Source organism: Camelus dromedarius, chromosome 10 (assembly GCF_036321535.1).
Source record: "Camelus dromedarius isolate mCamDro1 chromosome 10, mCamDro1.pat, whole genome shotgun sequence".
NCBI lineage: Eukaryota > Metazoa > Chordata > Mammalia > Artiodactyla > Camelidae > Camelus > Camelus dromedarius.
Window position 1 is genome coordinate 31,385,944 of NC_087445.1, and position 21,988 is coordinate 31,407,931.

The window sequence follows — 21,988 nt, forward strand, 5'->3', positions numbered from 1 at the left end:
ATGGCTTCAACCCAAGAGTATCTTGAGAACAGTAATTCCGTGAAAGGACCATGGTACAGGTATGCAGGCTTCCAGTGGCCTGGCCCAGCAGATTCAGCATCACCCCAGCTAGACTGACCACCTGGAGAGTTCATTAAACAGATTCCTTAAGGTTCCGATCAACTGGCAATTGGTGGAGAGGAAGTGTCCATGGGGAAGAGCCCAGAATATAACAGGTTACACGTCTCCTCTCTCCTTCTTACTGGGCCCTGTCTCCCCAGTGCACAGGGGACAGAATCATCCCTGGTGATTCTTATTGGCCAAATTTGGAAACAGTGGTTTAGTTAAGAACAGATGGTCTGTGCATCTTTAATGAAGTAGTCCAACTGTCCCCCAGTCAAACTATCCAAACAGTTCTCAACCCTGAAGAATGTACATGGAATCACCTGACAATCTTTCAAAATACTGAACCTGACATACAGATCAATGAAACAGAATCAAGAGTCAAGAAATAACCCACGTATTTGCAGTCAACCAATTTTCAAAAAGGGTGCCAAGATAATTCAATAGGGAAAGAATAACCTCACATGCAAAAGGAATGAACCTGGACCCTTTCCTCACATCATACACAACAATTAACTCAAAATGGATCAAAAACCTGCATGTAAGAACTAAAAACTATGAAACTCACGGAAAACACAGTAATAAATCTTCATGACCTTAGGTTAGGCAATGGTTTCTTAGATATAGCATCAAAAGCAGAGAGATAAAAAGTTCTAAAATTAGCTTGTGGTTACATTTACACACTTTGTGAATATACTAAAAACAACTGAACTGTTTACTGTGTGGTATATGACCTGTATCTCAAAGCTGTTTAAAATAAATATTTTATTTCTGAAGTTAAAAAAAAAAAAAAAAGACTGACCCATGGCTCCTACCCTCACACAGTATATACCAAACTAACTGTAAAGTCTACTGCAATGCATTTTCCACCCTCTCCTGTCCCTTTGTCCTAGTTAAATTTTGCACCCTGCCTGCCCAAGACAGAGGCCAAGAGATGGAACAGTAACTACTCTAGAGAGAAGGGGTCCTGCTAATTGCTGCAAGCTTACAGAAAAACTCCTCACTTCTTTGCTCTCTTCCAGGATCATGCTATTTCATCTCCACCTTGAAAATAACATCCCATTTGTCACCTATTCTACAAAGCCTTTCCTGGGCAATAATCCCTCTGGGTTTCCAAAGCATTCTTGGTTTTGCTTATGAAGGCTAATGAAGTGCTTACATGTAGTTGTCTCATAATTACTGCTCCCCACTTGGTAAATTATATGAGCACTTCCAGGGCAACGACCTTAACCCATCATACCTGTTAGGTACTATATAAGGCACTCAATAATGGGGCACCCAATAAAATTTGGGAGTTAGGGCTAATTTTGAAAATGACTTCAACATTCTTAGCAGTTAAGGGAACTCAGTTCTTTCCCTGATAGCTTTGGCATCTTAATAGCCATTTGAAATTTTCAGGTTTTTGCTCTCTGTTCCAGCCTCACTACCTCCCCAACCCTGCCCCAGGGGAAAAAGAAAACAAACACATCAAACCCATAAATAAACAGTCCACATCTGTGGGCAAAGCTTACAGCTGGCAGCAACGCAGAAGCCAGCCTTCTCACCCACTCGTCTGCATTCTAAGGAGGAAACAGCCTGTTCTCTCTCGCTGCTGCCTCAGTTCTAACACAGGCCTGAGGCATGCTCTGCTCCCAGAGCCTCCCCAGTCTACTTCACTCTGAATTGTTCAACTGTGCTGGAAAAACCAGACACCCGCCCAGCTGGCAGAACTCCTGAGAGGCCACAGCCTGCTTCTGATCTCTTGGGGAAGGATCCGAGAAACACAGGCTTGAGTGTGCAGGCCTGCATATTTGCAGCTTTGGGGTATTTGTAGCCTTTGGAATCGTTAGAAAAAGCAAAGTCGGTTCCACTTTTTACATAATGTTCTGCCAACCCTTCAGCCTGTCTGAGGAAGACTGTGTAAGTGACTGGATTGAGGTACATTTCAGGACGTCTTCCCACCTCCAGCCCCATTCTCCCTGTCTCCTGTAGGTGGATATCAACATGCAAACATGCTCAGAAGCTGAGAAATAACTTCAGATAGATAATATACAGTCTCCTTAAGAAAATGAAAATCAGAGAATAAACTCGCCCACATCTATATGTAGTTCAACAAAGCCACATTCAACGCTGGTCCACATCCTCCTCCCCAGCCCCAGAGCTCCACAAGGCTGCAGGCACATGCTGGCCCCACGAGGCACCATCTCCCTTTCCTTCTCTTCTCTTCCAAACATCATACTGTAGATCCACACTTTCTAGACACAACCACTCGGCCACAGAGTCAGGCAGAAGAGGCACCATGGGACACAAGGACAACCCTGCTCCTCTACAAATAACCTCTGCACAGTATGACTGGCAGCTTTTCAGACTAACCCTTTTAGGCAACTGGGATTATGTAACTCCTATGTGAAGGATTTGAATTCCTGACTTAAAGAAGAATCTGTAGTGAGCTTTGCCCCACCCCCGCCAGAACAAAGTGATTTATTTTCAGGTAGACAAAAGAACACCAACAACCTACTTTTCATGAAAGCCTCCAATCCATCTGACAAGCAGGTTCGAGAGAATCCTGGAGCACAGAGTTAATTTTTCCTGAGTATTTTCTGGGAGTGGGCTGTTCCCACGACCACTGCTGGTCAACAGGTGAAGGCCACTGGGCTCAGGGTCATCTGCCCATTGGATCTCAACTGCCTGGAACTTGCCAGGTTGCCTGGCCCTGTCCCTTAAATACAGCCCCTCTTACCAGGTCCCCTGTCTGAAGCCTGCTGGAGAGGTGTGAGAGATCACGGTGGGGCTCTCTCTGGCAGTTTCACAGACACAAACCAAGACAGAGGGTCCTGCCTCCTGCTCCACCAATCCACTTGGACACTGGGGTTACCTACCTCTCAGGTCTAAGGAATTGCTGTGCAAGTTCAGAGGATGGAAGATCTGGGGGTGAGATCTGAGGGTGGGAAGAGAATCTGCTCAGTGGGGCCCCCTGTAGTCACTACATAATAGCTTTTAAATATGCTGGTGGTGCTTTTTCTGCCAAAGAGCAGCTTTCCTGAAGCGCAGCTGATCTCTGCTTCAGGAATAAAGTTATTACATTCAGTTATAAAGGCAGCAGGACACAGAGAGCCAGGCTGGCTGCACTCTCAGGAGACATGGGCCCTGTTCAGCCAAGAACTCACTATGAACAGGTGACTGACCTCTCTTTTTCATATGAAAAATAAGGATAGGATATCACTTGTTTTCACTGTATGCCAAATATTTTCTGGGGCTCAAACAGCATAATAAAGATGACAGGGCTTCCCAGATGTAAGGTGAGTGGTGTTGTGTCAGCTCCTGAAGAGTATTTAGGCAATAGTACCCCAAAAGCAGCAGGCTCAGCCAGCAGGTCCCAGTCTTCCTGTGCATCATCTCAATTATCTTTACATCACTGAGACAGAGCAGGTGAGCCAACAACCCCACTCAGTCGGTGTTTAACAAGGACCCCAGCACTTCACAAGTAGTGGACAGAGGGCATTTATTAAAGCCAGAATAAAACAAAGTGACATGGCTTATTTTATACTTACAGCTAAAGACAGAAGGAGATGATTTTACGAAAATTTGAAACGAGGACTCTTGAAAGATGCAGCATGGCCTCCCGGCTCAGGCATGGAGGTGCCTGGAGTCCAAGAGAATGGACTGAATCCCAGATCTTATTGAAGAGCACATGGGTCAGGGAAGCACGGACTCTGGACAAGACATCGGAGTCTGAACCCACTTGTTGACTGTGTGTCCTGGGTCCCAGTGACTCAATTTCTCTGTGTCTCAATCCCCTCACCTATAAAATGGAGTGTATAGCAGTACCTGCCTTTAATCACCCTTGTGGGGTTATCATGAAAACTGAATGAGTTTGTATTTGTAGCATGCTTAAAACGACATCTGGCCAAAAGTGTCATTAAATAACCACCTACTCACAGAATTCTCAGGATCAGTAAATAAGATGTGTGCAGTTTGTTTAGTAATGTGACTGCAGGAAATTAGTTGTAAATTTAAAAATCAGTGGATACAGATTTAGAGACAGCTGAGTAGGCAAATGTGCAGCCAATTTCCGGCCTCAGATCGCCCAAAGCCAGTTCACCAGGCCTCCTGGGTTCAGTGACCACAGCAGGAGACTGGACTTCCCAGCACACTCAGCACTGACGAGCTCCGCCGGGTGCTGCTGGGAACACTAAGTATCTGACCTCGTTCAAGCCTTGCTCCATCTCCACAAGCCCTTGAGTTAGGACCATTCATGCCTCTACAGAGGAGACTGAGGCCCAGAGATGCCAAACCCCTTGTCCGTGGTCTCCCAGAGCTGTGGGGTAGAGATGGACTCCAGTCCAGATGGGCTGGATGCCAACACCTGTCACTGGCAGAATGCAGAATGCCCTGGTAACTGCAATCTTGCACCGGAAACAATTTCTGAAAGTGCTAATTAAGACGCTCACTGATACATAATCCTTCTTTTAAATAAAGTATAAATCCTCCCTAAACTGTAAAATTAAGCTTTTTTGAGGGGAAAGGAGAACCACCATCACCAACTGTAAACCACAAATTTTACAGAAATAGATTCTCCATAGACCAGCATGTTATCCAATACTATTCTACTCTACTAAAAAAAAAAAACCAAAAAACAAAACAAAACAAAAATCTATGTATCTGTCTATATATCTATCTATCTATCTCTGGCCTTCCCAAAGAACTTCACACAAACAGGCTTACTTTGTCAAGTAACACAGAAAACCACTACCAGTCAGCTCTAGCAGTAAGACAGAGAGAAGAGGAAAAGGGAAGAACAGAGAGATCCTTATTTTCCAGAAAGGGTTTGAAAGCAACACTGCAGGAAAAAAAACCATCCTCCTTAATCCCAGTGCTCTGTAAACAGACATTTAAAAAACTATTTATACAAATCAAAGTGTGCAAACTGCCAGAAAAAACAACATTTCTTTAGACCAAGGAGGGTCTTGCTTCTGGTTTTCTTCATGAATCTGAGGTTATAGAAAACAGTTTTTTATGACTTCAACTGGACATAAAAATAAGTGTGCTAGTTTGGGCTCCAAAGCTTTTGAATTCAACTAAGATAAGCTGTTCCCCTGCTACCATCATCCTGACTGTGAATTCTGTCTCCTTTTCACCCTTAACTGCACTCAAACATGTGATGATTACTTTGCCTTTCCTAACATCCTACATATTTATTCCCACCTATGCCCTTCATCACTCTGGGCCTCTGGAGCCTTCTACAGTGAATAAGGGCAGGAAAGGTCCCAACTGATAGAGCTTTCAAAAAGAAGCTCCCTTCCCCTCCCCGTGCTAGCTTGCACAAGAAGGGAGGCTGCCCTCTCCCAGTCTGTGGCCACCTCTCTTACAGGAAGCCCCGGGAAGCAGGTAAGCCAGAGGAAGATTGTCCCGAAGCCCCAGCCTCAGGCCTCAAAGTACATAAATTTGCAATCTGCCCCATTCCTATAAAGCTCCATTCAGAGCAGACCACTTTGTTTTCCCATGAGATGTGTGATTTTAGGCAAGGTTTCTGCAAGACAAGACCCTGTAATTCATGTTTAGTGAGGGGGTGTGTCAAAGACACAGAAACTTTAAAAAAATATCCAGTCACATCTTGACTGTCTCCACTGCTGCTAAAAAAGATGATACAAGGCCGTGTAGCCAAAAACAAAAACAAGCAAACAAACAAACAAAACTCTAATAAAAGAAAAGAAAAGAAAGAAAGAAAGAAAAAAAAAAAAAAAACCAACTCTCCCCAAAAAAAGTGTCAAGGAAAAATAAAAATATACATTCCATTTTTCACATAATGTTCTGCCAAACCCCATGCCCCATGACCACACACATTTCTAGACACCATCTTATGCCATACGAGCAGTCAGGTCTTCCACTGCCCTGAAGTAGAGATTGGGAAAGCAGCACGAGGCCAGCTAACAAGTCGAAGGGGACCGTGGTGGTCACACAGCTATCAGGCGCTTCCAGCAAACTCTGGATGGGAAGCCAGCCTCTGCTCTTAGGGTGCTGTGCTCCCGGTCCTCACCACCTCTCCAAGTGCCTTAACTGCAAAGTCTATCTTTGCAATGTTGATTCCTGATGTCAGTGTGCCATTTAAGATTACCCAATTTCAGGCTTCCTGTCCTGTGCAATACTTTACACAAGTTATCAGGAGATAATGTTGTCCTCACCAGTTTCCTGTTTATCAGTCTTCCCCCACTGCTAAAAGAATGTATTCTCTTCCATACCCTTGTTCAAAAAAAAAAAAAAATCTTCCACCACCACCTTTACAGGGGGCAAAAAAAGCCTCCAAATGAATCTTTTTCAAGCTGTGGTTTCTACATGCCCAACACCATGGTGCAATGGTACACTGTGCTCTCTGTGGTGCCCGCCCCTTTCTCAATGTGATGGCACCACCATTCTTCAGTTATCACAGTACTGTACCTTTCAGATATACAGCATCGGTACCATGATAACCGAAAAAGGACAGTTCAGTCTCATGTCTACTTGAATATTTCCTCCTACCCAAGGCCCGCTTCCCCAACTCCACACCCACAGGTAGCCACAGAATGATCTTCCAGTATACAGACACATGTACACACAGATGTCAGTGCTCAAACAAACTGTTCTCAGCAACCTCGTTTACTATCAGTGGGAATGCTTCTTTCACTGTGCTGTTTAGAATTCAAGACTTTATGAGGATCTGCTCTTTTTGGAGAGTGCCTGCTTTAATACTCCAGCAGTCAACTTCTGATAACATCCCACAGCCTCAGACTCACCTCCGCATTTCCCTCCTAGTCCAGTGGTGTTACTATGGACTTTGCCTCTTGGACAAAAAGGCAGTTCCTTTAGCCATGGCTAGGGAAAACAGAGATTTAAAATACTAATAACAATACCCAAGCTATAACAGAAGCAGGAGTTAACCTCCAAAATGGAAACAAGATCTAAAGCACAGACAAAAGAACTTTCCAATATATATCATGCATCCTGAATGACATGGGAATGACAGGAAGGAAAGAAAGGAAGGCAAAATCCTCATTAAACACCAGGTGGAAGTGACAACCTCCAGTGCACTTAAGGATGAGTACATGTAGATGTTCACAGGATGGTGCTCAGTTCAACACCGGTGTCATTTTATGCAACTGGAGGATTAAACTGGACAGCATAAGGAGGCTGAAAGAAGATAACTCACGTGTAGGGAGAGAGTGGGCCAAGGAGGACTTTGGAAACATCCTGCTGTCCAAGGGTCATGAGCAGCAGAGCCAGGCTTTGGTTGGTCGAGTCCACACATCCACCCTATAAACAGAAACACTTCAAAGATTAATCATTATACCAACCAGATAATGGAAAACCAACAAAACAGAGGGGGAAAAAACAGACACATATGCCTAAAGTATCAACCCACAGAAGAGCAGATTGCAAAGTTCAAACAATAAGAAAACTGGGTAAGTGTCTTTTAAAGAGTAACCCTCCTATCCACTAACTTCAAGGGGTTGAACAGTTAATCAAAACAATTGTAATAGCCGACACTAACACAATGAACAGACATTTACATTTACTGAGGTATATCTAGTGAACAATTAAACTTTTTCTTCATAGTTAAAGCAGTAGCAGGACATATAAGCAAAAAAGCATAGACATTTATGGGAAATGTATAGTTAATTACCAAGGGGTAAGTGAATGCTGCTTCTGTTTATCTAATGTCAGATCACCACAGCTACTCTGACACGACAGGACCTTTCCCCTCAAGAGTGTCACCCACAGCACTTGTTCAGTTACGTTCAGAAACTGCCTGCCACGGGACATGAGATGTCCCTCTTTATCTCTTCCCAGGTGCCTTAAAACTGGAGAAGTGCTCAAGTCAGATCCCTCCTTTCCTATTACTTATGCATTATTTCCCCCCACTTTTTCCTTCCAAATCAAAAAGCAGAAAAGGATTCCTTCCAAAAACTTTCTCCTGAGGTACAACTGCTTGGGCTGCCTTTCTTCTTTCAGTATTGAATTTCTTAACCATTTCAGTCGTTTTGCTTCTATGTGATGAGTGTTTCCATTTGTGCCTTAAAGACTACCTTTGTCTTGGATCATTCTCTCTGGGATAACTTTTTTAAAAACAATTCAAACCTATGCTGTACATAATGAAAGCAGGATGACTTCGAATCTCCACACATTTTGCACGTGTCACAAGAAACCCAGTTTCCGATCACGGTACGTCACTGTCCAAGGCTAGGCTCTCCCAGACTCGGAACAGCACAGGTGGTCGTCCACTGCTGCTTAGGTGGATACACCTCTCTCCTTTTTAATGCCTGTAAGGGTAGGGAATACATCCATTCTCAGGTGTAGACACTCATCCTCTACTGTCAGGCCCCACATATGACACAGAGTAGGGAAATCGGGGGTGGATCCTACTGTTTGCTCTTTTCTGAGTTAATAAAGGACAGTAAGTATTTATCTCATTTAGCAAATTTTAGGACAAGAAGAGTTATAACATGTTTATTTCCATCTAGAAGGAAAACTTGACCCATGGAGAATGTAAGGACCAAAAAAACTGTGTTTTAGAGAACTCGCTCCCTTTCATAAGACTGTCTAAAATTAAATTGTTCTCTTCAGTCTCTGCTTCCTATCGCTATGTCATTATTCTGCCATTCTCAATTATTTTTATTATGTAGTAGACCAATATTTTGGTGCAATAAATATATTAGGGTCTGTGTACAGGATACCGAGGAAGGAGAGGTGGGGCCACACTCACAGCAGAGGATGCAATCCTTGTGCCAAGTGGCTTCAACCTCTCTACAAAGAAGAGACAATGAGCAGGAACCAATAATAATTTAAGGTTAGGATAAGGCTATGAAGCAGCTGTGGGCACGGGGACTGCCAAGGTGGGCAGGGGGAGGAGTGCTCACTCACCTGGCACCAGAGGAAGGCTGTGGGGAGGTGGGGACTTGAGCTGGCCGTGGAGCAATGAGCAGGATTTAGAGAGGGAGGAAGAGAAGGAGGATGGGGGACACAGGACGCAGTAGGTAAGGAACAGCCAGGAGGTCAGCCTGAAAGTGGCTGCATGCTCTCTGTGGAGGAGAAGCATGTGAAACTGCAGGGAAAAGGTGGAGCCAGAAGCCTGACGTAGGGCTTTTCTAACTGAGTCAAGGGTTGTGACTTTATCTTGGGAAAGTGAGAAGCTGGTGAAGGTCTCTGAGTACAGGAGTAACAAGACAAGATCAGTGTTAGGAAGAAATTTAGACTGAAGAGGATGCTGGAGATGATTTGGAAAGGATTTCCCCTCTGTAAGTAGGGAGAGCCAGAGTGCGTATCAAGGGAGGAGGGGGTGACAGGGAGGAGAGTAGCAGATGGAGGCAGCAAGAGATAGGTAGGAAGGGCAGTTCCAGAAAGCCTGGAAGGGAGTCAAGAGGGCTTGGTAACTGATGAGACATAATTAGATCAGAGGATTAAAACTTTGGTAATAATAAACAGTACCTTCAAAGGAGGTGGATTTTTATTACCTACTTAAACCATGTCACATCACAGACTTATAAAGAATTATTCACAAAAAACACGAGGCATTTTCATCCTTTTAGCAATTAAAGATCACACACACAAACAAAGGAAGTTTTCGTAATGATCTAAAACAAAAAAGCTTGGTCCAGGCCAATGAAATGGTTTAGAGTAGAACTTAACTAGAGTAAAAAAATAGAGTAAAACAACCTAATTCAGACTGCATGTGTTCTCTCTTGACTGTGCTTTCACCTTGCAGTTTATAATCTGCTATTACAGGGATATAAAACCCACATTCCAGCTGTGCCTGTAGGCTCCCATTAGGTTGTTCTGCAATGCGATGCATCCTATTCTCCCAGGTCTACTGGAAAGAAATGGATGCATCCCCACAGTCAAAGAGAGGGCCTGCCAACCACCACAGGACCAAGGCAGGGAAACTTGAATCAGACAATATGGGCTGAGGGACCCACGTTATCTCCTGCAAAGCCTTTCCTCACAAATGTTTAGGTGACTAACTTCTTGAACTAAGTAACTGACAGGGCAACCTCTTAATCATTAATTCCCAACTTTTAATTACTACTCATCTTTCAAAAAATCACTAAATTTAGCATCAAACATTGGACTGATTTAGCAACAAAAAAGCTGAGGACAGATCTTGACCACACTAGAATTGTGAGAAGATACTTCCTCCATTGGGGGGATTTCATATGATAGGAAATTTCCTTCCTCTGCCATTTCCTAGCTGAATGGTGAGTAGCAGGGATAGGGTCACTCTACTGATGACACAGTTATAGGCTGTCTTCCATTTAACTAGATGGACATTACATAAGTTGGAAATTTTAGTGAACTCTGAAACAGTTCATTTTTACCTACTGCATCTTGCAACCAATGAGACATTTAAAAGAATGCTGACTCAGATCAGGGGAGCAGACTGTGAAGATAAGCTGTTTTCCTTAGTAAGACCTGTGCAGGGATCAATACCCATGACCCTGCTACAGTGATAAATAAATTACTGGGGGGTGGGGTATAGCTCAGTGGTAGAGTGCATGCTTAGAATGTGTGAGGTCCTGGGTTAAATCACCAGTACCTCCATTAAAAAAAAAAAAAATTACAGTGGCAAAAGGAAGAACTAACAAAACTACCACTGTACCTGCCTTAGTGGGTTTATTTCACTGGGTTCACATTTGATTTTTGCTACTTTAAACATAGCAAAACATCCTTGAAGACTTCAGGAAAGAACCACAGAGATATCTAGCAACTGAGAATAAATACAAAGGTAAGAACAAAGAAGAAAGGCACTTCTGCTTTTTAGCTGGAGAACAGACGATTTACAAACACTACACACCATCCAATAGCAAATCACCCAGAGCACAGTCAGCCCTCCACATCCACTGGTTTAACCAATCGCAAATGATGTTTAATTTCCATTGACTGAATTAGCAGATACAGAAGCTGTGGATACTGGGAGGAGGGAAGAGACAAAATATACCACGCCGTTTTATGTGGATGACCTGAGCATTCATGGAATTTGATATCCATAGTGGGGCAAAGGGGTCCTGGAACCAACCCCCAACGGATACTGAGAAACGACAGTGCAGTTCTTGCTGATGCTCAGTTCAAGAATGTGGGCCCTAGCATGCATACACAGCAGAGGAAAAACCATCCCTGGAGCCTGTCCTGGATTTTCTGCATGTCAAGGAAAAGGTTTCACCTTCCTGAGGCAGAAAAAAACAGTGCAGACTAATAGAAATCTTGGAGCAGGATTTGCGACACTCCTCTAACACCAAGTATATAGACTTGTTTTTTGTTTTTTTTTAATTGAAGTATAGTCAGTCACAATGTGTCAATTTCTGATGTATGGTCTCCTAAAGCATGAATTATCAGGCAGCTTCACCTTATTTCTCTTGCCAACATCTCTCCTTCTCCCCAAGTTCTTCCTTGCTTATTTGGAGTCATCTCAACTATCTCTGGGAAACAGAGTAAAGTGTGTGTGTGTGCAGATGTGCACATTGCTCATACAGATCAGAAGAGAAAGGACTGTGGCAACTGAGGACTGGTCGGGCCAGGCTGGCCTGAGCTGTGTTCCACCAGCGGAGCTGCAGAAGTAAAGCGGTAAGTGGTGCATCCGGTCTTCAGCATTGTGTCACCTTTTCTTTGTCCCATGTTCTCATCTTCCCAAGCTCCCTACCATGCTAACACAGGCCTGACTTTCCCAGACATACTTCTGTGCTCCAGAACACCCTGCAAAATCTAGCCTGTTGACACTGTTTCCTATCTGAATTAATTGTCACATGCAAATCCAGACTTCCAGCTTCTTGAAAAATGTGAAAAGCATGAGCCCCCACTCACCTATGGCAATGAATGGAGGGCTGAGAGACGGTATCTGCTTTGATCAGGATGGTGTGTGCTCTTCAATTGGCCAGTCTCCATCTAACATGCTTCATTTTTACCTTCTCTCTCCTGTATGACACCATTTCGGTTCTTTGCCCTCCCAACTGAAACTTACCTGCCCTGTGTCCCACACCGGTGGGAATGGATCTCTGCTCATTGGCTCGTTTAGCCAACCCACTAAACTAGTTAATGCTAAATTGTTTAATGGGTAGGAATAGGTTAATTCCTTGACTGAAGAGCTTGGAAGAGGAAGAAAGTTGCTAAGGAATAAAAACGAGAGACAAGGAACTGCTTTCTGGTGGCTCCCCTCCCAGACCTGCAGAGGCTGAGGACATACCCTATAGATTTCTTCGAGCAGCAGCTTGGCGCAGTTCCTGCCCAGGTCCTCGGGAAGCACCGCTGCTCCCTGGCCCTGGGGGTTGGAGGCCAGTTCAGCACTGAGGAAGGTGCCATTGGTGGTCTCAGCAACCAGAGACAGCCCAAAGCCCGGAGACCTGGAGATTCAAAGGCACAGACACTGAGTAGCACTAATGAAGTCGGGTTCACATTCATCAGTAAAAAGAAAGAATAGAGAAAAAACATCTTTCTGTTGGTACTCTCTCTGGTTACTTCAGGCCTTACTAGAGTTCCTACTCGCTTACTCTGGAATTGTACGTGATGCAGTGAGGGCACACATGGCCAAACAGAAGGAAATACAAATTTGCTTTTCCTATTAGCCCTCCCTTCCCCGACTCCTACACTGTAAAAGATCCTACTGTGGGAGTCTGTAACAATCAACACTGACAGCAACACTAACAAGGGCTACCAATTATCAAGCACCTACTTCCCACCAGTTTCTGAGCTAGGGGCTTGACACTACTCTGCAGAGTAAATATTACCACCCCCATCTTACAACTGAGGAAACAGAGAAATCAAGCAACCTGCACCAAGTCCACACAGCTAGAAAGAGACTGAGATGCATTTTAAATGCAGATCTCCCAGACTCCAAATGTTTGTTGGTGCAAAGCTTTCATGCACCCAGGAACTGGGGCACTGTGGTAAACACAAGAGTTCCTGCTCTCATGAGGCTTAGTGACAATCAGTTTGATGCAAAATAAAATCAGTCCACAAACAATAAGAACGAGCACCTCTCCACAAAATTTCCAGAGTTGACAATTCACATCTACCTTGCCCAGTGCCTTTAAAATAAATTCAGCTGACCCTTTAACACGGGTTTGAATTGCGTAGGTCCACTTATATGCAATGATTTTCTTCACTAAACACGTACCACAGTACTGCATGATCCTAAGGTGGCTGAATCTGAGAATGTGGAGGAACCACAATACACGGATATGGAGGATGACTGTAAGTCATACTCGGGCTTTCGACTGCACGAGGGTCAGCACTCCTAACCCTAGTGCCGTTCAAGGATCAAATAGACATACTGCCTAGCAGTACACTTCACATGCAATCACAACACAGACCTGCCTACTTTAACGCAATTCAGGATACATGTTCATGAAGCATTTTCTATGCATCTAGCACAAAACTAGTCAAAATATTTGTTTCACAAAAACTACAAGTAAAATTAATAATGTTTCAAATATGTGCTATGAGCTCATGATAGGGAGGGAATTTATTGGTCAGTCCTTAATTTCTTTAAAAAAAAATTGATTGTCTATGTAGCCAAAGGTTAATTAACACCTGCCAAGGGAAGAACATGCAGTAAGAACAGAGTTTCCAGGGCACTCTGAGTCACGCTTAACAACTTAACACTGTACCCCCCAGCATCACCATGGGACGTTTAAAGCATAATCTCAAGTTGCCTATGAGTCACCCGACCAGGAGGCAGGAAGGGGCACCCAGCTCATCAGTAGGGGCAGAAGCACACAGTGGAGGGAGGGAGAACCAGGAGAGAGGCTACTATCACTGCTCTAACACACTTACCTGTCTTTCCTAAGAACTTCCGAATTCTTCCATCCATGTGAAACTTTTGAGGTGCGTGTACTTTTTATTACAATACACTTTATGTTTAATCAAGATTGTTCCATTTGATATCGTATTAGTTTTACAGAAAACAACATGATAACATACTACGCTCTATGTATGTCACTTCAATTTCCCCTCCACAATTTGGGGTACGTGTGTTATCAGGCCTATTTCAAGTTATGGCCACAAAGCATCTGGTCACCAGGTGACTCACTGAAGATGTGCATTAGTACAGTTTGCAAATGACAGCCTTTAAAACTTCGGTATAGGACTAGATTTTTCAAGAAGTCGTGATGATGAGAATCAAAATGGGATCACACTGGACAAATGTGTGCTGGACAAAGAGCTGACACAGGCCACCAAGAACTGCTGGCCCCCAAGGTTCTAGGCCACAGCCACAATATAAACTCTCACTCCTAGACTTCAGTACGCCTAACCTGAGTGGATACTTCACTGAATTACCAGAGGAAAACACCCAACCATGACTTTATAGTGTCATAATGGAGAACGAAGATCACCCTTTGTCAACTATAACTTGAGATTCAGAGAGCTAAACACAAACTTAACAACATGCATTGGTTTTATATGTAATTTTTTAAGTGGAGCTTGGAGTAGATGACCCACGGGGCTAAGTCATACCCACATCTGGGATCCGTGTGTGAGCTTCCTATTTGCTATTAGCAAGCATGGGCCCGGACCAGCATTAGGGTCAGCTGAGACAATGCTATTAGAAAAACCCGTATGATAGCTAGGGCAGCTCGGCCCTCATTCTTGCTACCCTCTGGTCAAGAAAGAGGCCAGACAGATGAGACACTATGGAGATCAGGCCATTCAGAGCTGCTGCTACTCACCCTCCCCTACCCCTGGTAACCTCTCTCCCCTTAAATCCAGACCTGTGGCCAAGAAGGGAAGAGAAAGGAGAGAATGGCATTAGCAGTTCCCTTTTCTGCAGCACCTGCTATGTGCCAGGCATTGCACTACTGGCTGACAGATATGATCTTTTAATCTTTATGGTAAACCTAGGGAGGCAGGTGTTATCACTCCCATGGTATGAAGGAGGAAAACACCAATGTATTTGAGCAATACACCAAAGGTTTGGGACCATCACTGACCTTTCTGACTCCCTGCTCTGCACACAAACCCTTTCCCAACTGTAACCTCTGACACTGCCACCTCTGTTGCTTTGGACTGTGAACAAGCACCACATTCCTAAAATCACCTTCATCTCTCCCTTGGGCTTCATGAAGGTCAGAGACCCCATAACACACTCAGCCCCTCCTTTACTCTCTTTCCTTCTTTTACTGAAGTTAAAAGCTCAGATGGAAGAGCTACGAAAAAAGATGAGCTCTAGTACTACGTAAGAAAAAACTGATTTCTTAACCTACCAAAGTCAGTCTCTGATGTTCTCATTTTTTCAAAGACGCAACCTGAAAACTTAAGAATCAAAGCGTAATGATACTGTCATTCACACTGAAATGGTTCAGCAAAAACAAACAAACAAAAAGACCCAAAAATCCACACAAAAGAAAAGCAAATTTGGCAAAATATTCATTAACTACAAGCAGTAGGAATAGGCAGGTGTTCACTGAATTATCCTTTCAACTTTTTTGTATACCGAACATTTCCATAATTAAAAAATTAGTTTTTAATTGCTTCTCTAACTTACTGGTTTCTAAATATATAACTAAAGCCTAAAACAGACATTTTCATTACACAGATCATCATTAACTTTTTATTTTCTGAAGTGAGGTTTTCCGCTAGGGCTTTAACTAAACCAAACTCAAATCTGCAATAACAACTTTCTTTGGCTCTTAGGGTGTTGTTCCCCTTGATGGAGAGAGAAGCCAACTGGCGCTCAGACCAACAAAGGATTTTTTTGCCCCAAACTGTTATTTACTCAGGGTGGAAGAACTTGTTGACTTTAATTTTCTATGGGAACAGAGTACAGAAGGGATTTAAAGCTTGAAGCACTGTTTATTAATAGCTGGGTTTTAATTCCCCTAGGCTGGCCTCTCAACCCCTCCTCATCCAACACTGGGCACTGTGATGCTTTCCATGTGACAGGCGCTCAAAAGATGACTATTAGTGACAATGGCAATAAGTTGGAAGGAAAAGAATTCTGACTCATTCTTCCTCTGGCAGCCCAACCTCTGAGCTGGCAACTTCAGCTTCAATCAGAACAGAAGCATGAAAAACACCACGGTGGCTGCAGAATCGGGCTCTAAAAATGCACAGACACTTACTTCCCAGAGTTGACTCCTTTCATGTGGTCTGTGTAGATATAGATATCGGGTATAAACTTGTTGAGGATGCTCCTTGCAGAATCCACAATCCGGTTTGCCATTTGAGGTGAGACACGAACTGAATACCTACAACCTGGAGTTAAGGGTATCCTTCTGCTTGGACTCCAGACCAAAGGAAAGTCAGTCATAAAGCTAGCAAATGTAATAAACTGTATTAACATAAAATAAACTGTAATAAAAACTGGAACCTCTAATTCCAGTCTATTCTCCAACTGTATTTAATTACCTAACCTCGTAGTACCATAACTCAATTTTTACATTATTTTTATTATTATTGTATTATAATTTTTACATTATTGTTATAAAAAGCTCTTGGTGAAAAACATCCAAACAATATAGAAACTCGGAAAGTATAAAATAAAAGCTGCCAACCCTGCTCTAGACTGCCTACCCATCCCTCTCCCCTAGAAATGGTTCACCTCAGTTTTGGAAAAAGTAAAGGGAACTGCCTCTCTGTATGGCATGAGGCAGGCTCCCTTTGAAGTATTCTCTGACCATCCTCACTGCTGTAACCAATGAGTCTCTGAGGAACCTTAGGACCAGAACAGACACACCACTGGGGCTGAACTGGGCCAATCCCCACCCACCCCCTGGTATGTTGAAAAGGGAAGCAGAAAAACATTAGCGAAAGAGCACAGTGGGGCTGTTCAGAAAGGTCTAAACAGTTGTTTTTGTTTTTGTTTTTGACCTAAAAACCTATTTTCAAGTACATAAGTGGTGATAATTCCATTTGTGGATGATACAGGCTCCTCACAACTGCTAGCTTGTAGTCAAAATATTGATCATTAGCAATTTTACAACAGGGCACACCCAGAAAGGAAAGGAAGAAGATATTAGCAACTCGAATAAAAAGGCTGGTGCTTGAGGAAGTGGAAACCATTACCTAAAATTAGACTCTATTACAGAGACTAACTCTCTCCAATGCCACCAACCAAGTAAAAAGTAAGGACTTTCAATACTCAATCTATGGTCAAGGGGTGGCTGTGTGTGTGGGACAAGAGGATAAAGAAATGGAGAAGTAACAACATGTGATCTTCCCACTACTCTGATCCAAACCCCACGCAGCAAGTCCAACAAGGAAAACAAAGCGTGTGGTCTGCCCATTCCGGCCCAACTGTTTGAAAATCACTGTCAATAACACACTTAATTTTCATTTGAGCTACAGAAACAAAATACTCAGAGCCTGTGCAAAGAAGCTGACTGGCATCTAGGTCCCCTCTGACCCATCCTGAACATCCATCAAGAGATCGATCTTCCTCATACCAAGGAGAATCTCCCAGTAACTCCCGGGCCTCCCTATCTTGCGATCAGACCCTCTAGTCTGCTCAGTGTTCATCACCAACCTGGCACCATCACCCTCTCCTCCACTGACCAAAATGTCCAGATTCTTCAACCCATCTGCCTGCTTTCTTTCTTCCAGCCGAGTTACCTATCTCTCCTGAAATCCTCCAGGCAGCACCGACTGTGGTCTGCACTCGAACTTACCACACGCCTCCCTTCAGACACACACATGCCGCCCTTGCTCTTCAATGAGACTCCACACTCCATAAGGAAAGGGGCTCCACTCCTGCATCCTTCACAAGTCTCTCATACACTACTTTTGTACTCAGAAATGCCCGATAAATATTTGACTTGACTCAAAGGACAAACCTGAAATGAGGAAAGAGCAAAGAGGGATTTTCCAATACACACACACAGTCCAGTTACATCACCACCTCTTCTGTCCAGAGCGTACTTTTGACCACAGGCAGCTTAGACAAACAGTCCCAGATCTTCTACCCTTTGGACCAGGAGGCTGCTGTCCTTCTCAGGCCTGAAGCTGCCTACTCTCTCCAAGAGAATACAGATGTCAGGATCCCGACATAGAATCTTAGAGCGTTCATTGCTTTCAAAGTTCTTTGAGATACATGATCATCTTACTTTATGCTCACAGTAACCCTGTGGCAAGGGCCACGGATTTCTGGACCCAGAGGACAACTGGGTCATAGAACTAAGATTCAAAATTAAACAGATTCGACTTCCCAAAGACAGTCTTCTTCCCTAGTCCTCCAGAGATGTGGAAACCAGGTAGGTAACAGTGCCAATCAGGGCCAGTGGAAGCCTATCCTAGAATTTAGGCAGTGAAGCAAAGAAAGGAAAGGAACTCTAAAGTCGACTACATCTCAGAGTCATTATGGAGCCACCTGACTTGGCGTGGAGGCCCTACCAAGAAAAGGCTCAGAGTTCCAGAATCAGACTGTCTGTGTTAAAGTCCCAGCTCCCAATTTGTAAATTGCATCATTCCGAGTCTAATGTGCTAAATCTTGGTGCCTCTACCTCCTCAACAGTCAGAGAAGGATAATCATAATACTCTCCTCACTCAAATGAAATACAATGCACGTAAAGTGCTGAGCAGTGCCTGGTGTGTGCTTGGAGCCCACTGAATGCCAGTTACTGCTTTTCCTACTGTTAGTTCAAGAGTCAAACCCCAAAGCAGGGATTCTTTCCTCTCGGGATTCAGAGAACTCTCTGAGAATCTGATGAAAGCTATGAACCCTCTCTCAAGAAATATGTGAACACACAACCCCCTGCAGACAATTTCAGGGGGTTGTGGACATCCTGAAGCACATTTATGAATACCATATTGAGAACCCATATCCAAGAAAGACAAGGTCATGGTTACAGTCCATATGGAACTCCTGTCCTTCACCCTCCCTGGTGTTAACATGTCAGAGAAATCTAAGGAGCGTGTGTGCATGCATGTGTGCGTGCGTGTGTGTATAGAAAGAAAGAGACTGATTCTCTAAGTACCTTCCCTATGGCCAGAGAAAAGACACCAGATTGTCCAACAAATTCCACCTCATGCCCCTCTTCTGCCTCCACCCCAGCCTCTTCACTTAACTCTTTGTACCAAATCAGCATCTCAAAATTAAAACAGAGCATTCGTTTCTCTCTCAGGCAGTGGGGAGAATGAGAGTGGGTGGCATTAAATAAAAGGCAACCGCACTGTCCAGTAACAGCTGCGGGCAGGAACCAACACCAACTCCTTCCCAGGCCTTGGCCAGGCAGCCAAGAGAGACGCACTTTGGGGGGCAGCTCAGTTAAAACCACAAACACACACAAGAGATTAGGGCTAGTTCTCCCAGCTCGAGCCCTCCCAGTGGGGAATACAACCTCCAAGCTCAGCCCAGCAGCCAACCAGCCTTACAAGTAACAGACCACAAAACCAGCTAATTGTTTCCAACGGCAGCTCTTTTCTCCCAGGCTCCAAATTGGCCAAGAAGGTGATCTCCATTCAAAACCACATTCCTTTGAGGTGTTTGTGAAATGGGCAGCTTTGCAGGCCAGTGGCTGGAATGTCTGGCTTGCAGGCAGGGATCTGGGCGAGGGCGCTGTGTGAACTTTGCTGGGGACTTGAAAGGAAGACTCTGGAGCTGGGGTTGCGTCGGGCAGGGTTTGGGTGTCCTATCCCCAGCCTCAAGAAAGGGAGGGGCTTGCGACCTCACCAGAGTCCTTCCAGCTCACACAAGGAAGGCTCGAAGAACAACAGAGAGAAGCCAGAGAGGAACGAAGTTACACCCCAGGTGCCTGGGGCACCACGGCTCTTTCAGTTTTTATGTAAATCCCTGCACAACCCCAGAGGCGTCCCCATTTCCCAGCGCCATCAGCAAAGCCTTCAAAAAAGCTCTTGAGGCTTTCACACACCCAGTCCAGTGAGCGCAGCTGGGACCCCAGTGCAGTGGCCTCCGTGAAATCCATATTGTTATTACAGGACTGAATCAAAATAAACAGAGCACACGCTGGAAATCACGTTTCCAAACTAGAGAATGTATTCCAAGTGGAGTTCACTGCCACAACACAGCATTGAGGAAACAAATCTCAAATGAGAAAAAACAAACTGAAATAGTCCTGGGAGTGTGTACAAGGCCATTAACTGTGGTATTTTTGGCCAACAGTGAAAAACAGAAGACACCTCAATGGCCATCAACAGGGTTTAATGTGGAATTCTTTACTCGGTGAAGTACAAAGTTAATGAGGAGGAGGCTGAGCTATAAGTAACTGGCATGGGTCAAGTAGAACAGGCATATTTAGTTAAAAAAAAAAAAAGAAAGCCCCACCTACTCACATCACATTTCCATTTCTCTATAACCTGTTTCTACCTTCTCAGAACTGGAGAATATGAGAGTTGAACATCACCGTGAGACATCGATGTAAATATCCAACAACCTAGGGGCTCCCCAGGAAGGAACCATTTCTCCCCCACCTGCCCATTCTCTCCTCAAATACAAGGCTCTTGGCACTTAGATGGGCCCAGGGATGGCCATGCAGAGAACAGGCCATAATCCAGGGAAGCTTTGTTATGAATTCCTCTGTTCTTGATGACTGTGACAAAGAACTTCAGGCAGCACCGCAAGTTTGATTCTTTTTATCTAAACAACGGCTCTCTCTGGCCTGTGGCTGTGCAACCCATTCTAGTCCGTGTCCTCACCCCTGTTCAAGCTAACCAAGGTCTTTGAAAAGTTAGTCCACTCCACACTTCTTTTCCTCTAAGTAGGACCGCCCCAAAACCTCCTGAGAAATACAAAACGTGACTTTAAGCATCTAGCACCCCAAGAAGCATACATCCTGGTCTCCCCACTCTTGTCAAATTCCCACTAGGAAAGCTATCACCCAACCCCACCCAGGCCCCCCACCTCCAACACTGGCCCTTACCCAGATCTTGCCGGCACCTAGTATTCCACCACTTTTAATATGTGAAACTCCAAAACACAATTCCTTGTTCTTCTACACAGCACCTATCTCTACATTAAACCTGTTAAGGTTTCCAACTTCTGACCATGTGCTTTTCTCCAGGCTGGCGAGCCTCTGCTGCCATCACTTCAATAACCTGCTCACCAGTAAAGTACTCCCTCTAACCCATCATTCTGCACTCCTCCCTCACCCTGTCAATCCATACCCATCCCTGGATGAAAACAGCCCTCCTGCCTTCTCTACTCCTCCTTCTAGGCTGCCAACTGCTGCTGGGTGCAGCCACAAGGCCGTGCAGCTGGTGCCATGATAACATTTCAGCTACAGCCCCTATTGCTGTCCCACAGCCTATTTCTTATCTGTAGTCACTATGCCCCTAGTGGCACTCCCTTATGCTACAGTGGCCCCCTGTGCCACTGTGACAGCACATCTTTACCACCCTTATCATATTCCCTTATCATCCCCTTGCCAGCCCCCTTATCCTGGAACCCACCCTAACTCAGGAAAAACTGAAACCTCCTCCCATCCTCTTCCAGTCACTTCAGACAGCTCCATCTAGAGCCACCCTTACCATATGCCTGCTGTTTTCAATCCATCCCCTGTCAAATAATAACAAAAATTACAGCAGTGCAACTTACCAAAGGCTCACTGACATACTAGCTCAGTGTCTCATAATACACATCTACTACCCGACTTAACCTTCATTACAGCCCCACACCGTGGTTACAATGGGCTCAACAATAAATGTGTCCACCAAGGCTGGGATCAAAATCCTACCCCCAGTGAGTGGCAAAGCCAGACTTAGAACCCACATCTGCCTGACTAGCACCAGTGCTGTAATCACCTTGTTACCCTGCTTTATCAGTCTCTCTCTCTCCCCTAGGTAAATCCGCTTTACCCTACCTTCAAAATTACTCAAATCATTATCAACCTTTTTTTTAAAAAGGGAACAAACCTTCTCAACTCCATTCAAGTCACCACCTTATCTTTCTTCCTACTCTCTTTCCCATCAAAATTCTTGAAAGAGTGGTCCCCACCCT

The 21,988-nt window shown here is 44.3% G+C and overlaps 1 protein-coding gene across 3 annotated transcripts in view; it reads right to left on the reverse strand.

The window, feature by feature from the left end:
* Positions 1-21,988, reverse strand: part of RCL1 (RNA terminal phosphate cyclase like 1) — a 104,540-nt gene that overhangs the window by 28,390 nt on the left and 54,162 nt on the right. For all 3 annotated transcript variants that reach the window (XM_031449765.2, XM_031449768.2, XM_031449764.2), the window contains 3 exons: positions 16,161-16,286; positions 12,287-12,443; positions 7,265-7,368 (listed from right to left, as the gene is read on the reverse strand). In XM_031449765.2, the coding sequence (XP_031305625.1) occupies positions 7,265-7,368; positions 12,287-12,443; positions 16,161-16,286 (387 nt within the window). The remainder of the gene's footprint in view (positions 1-7,264; positions 7,369-12,286; positions 12,444-16,160; positions 16,287-21,988) is intronic.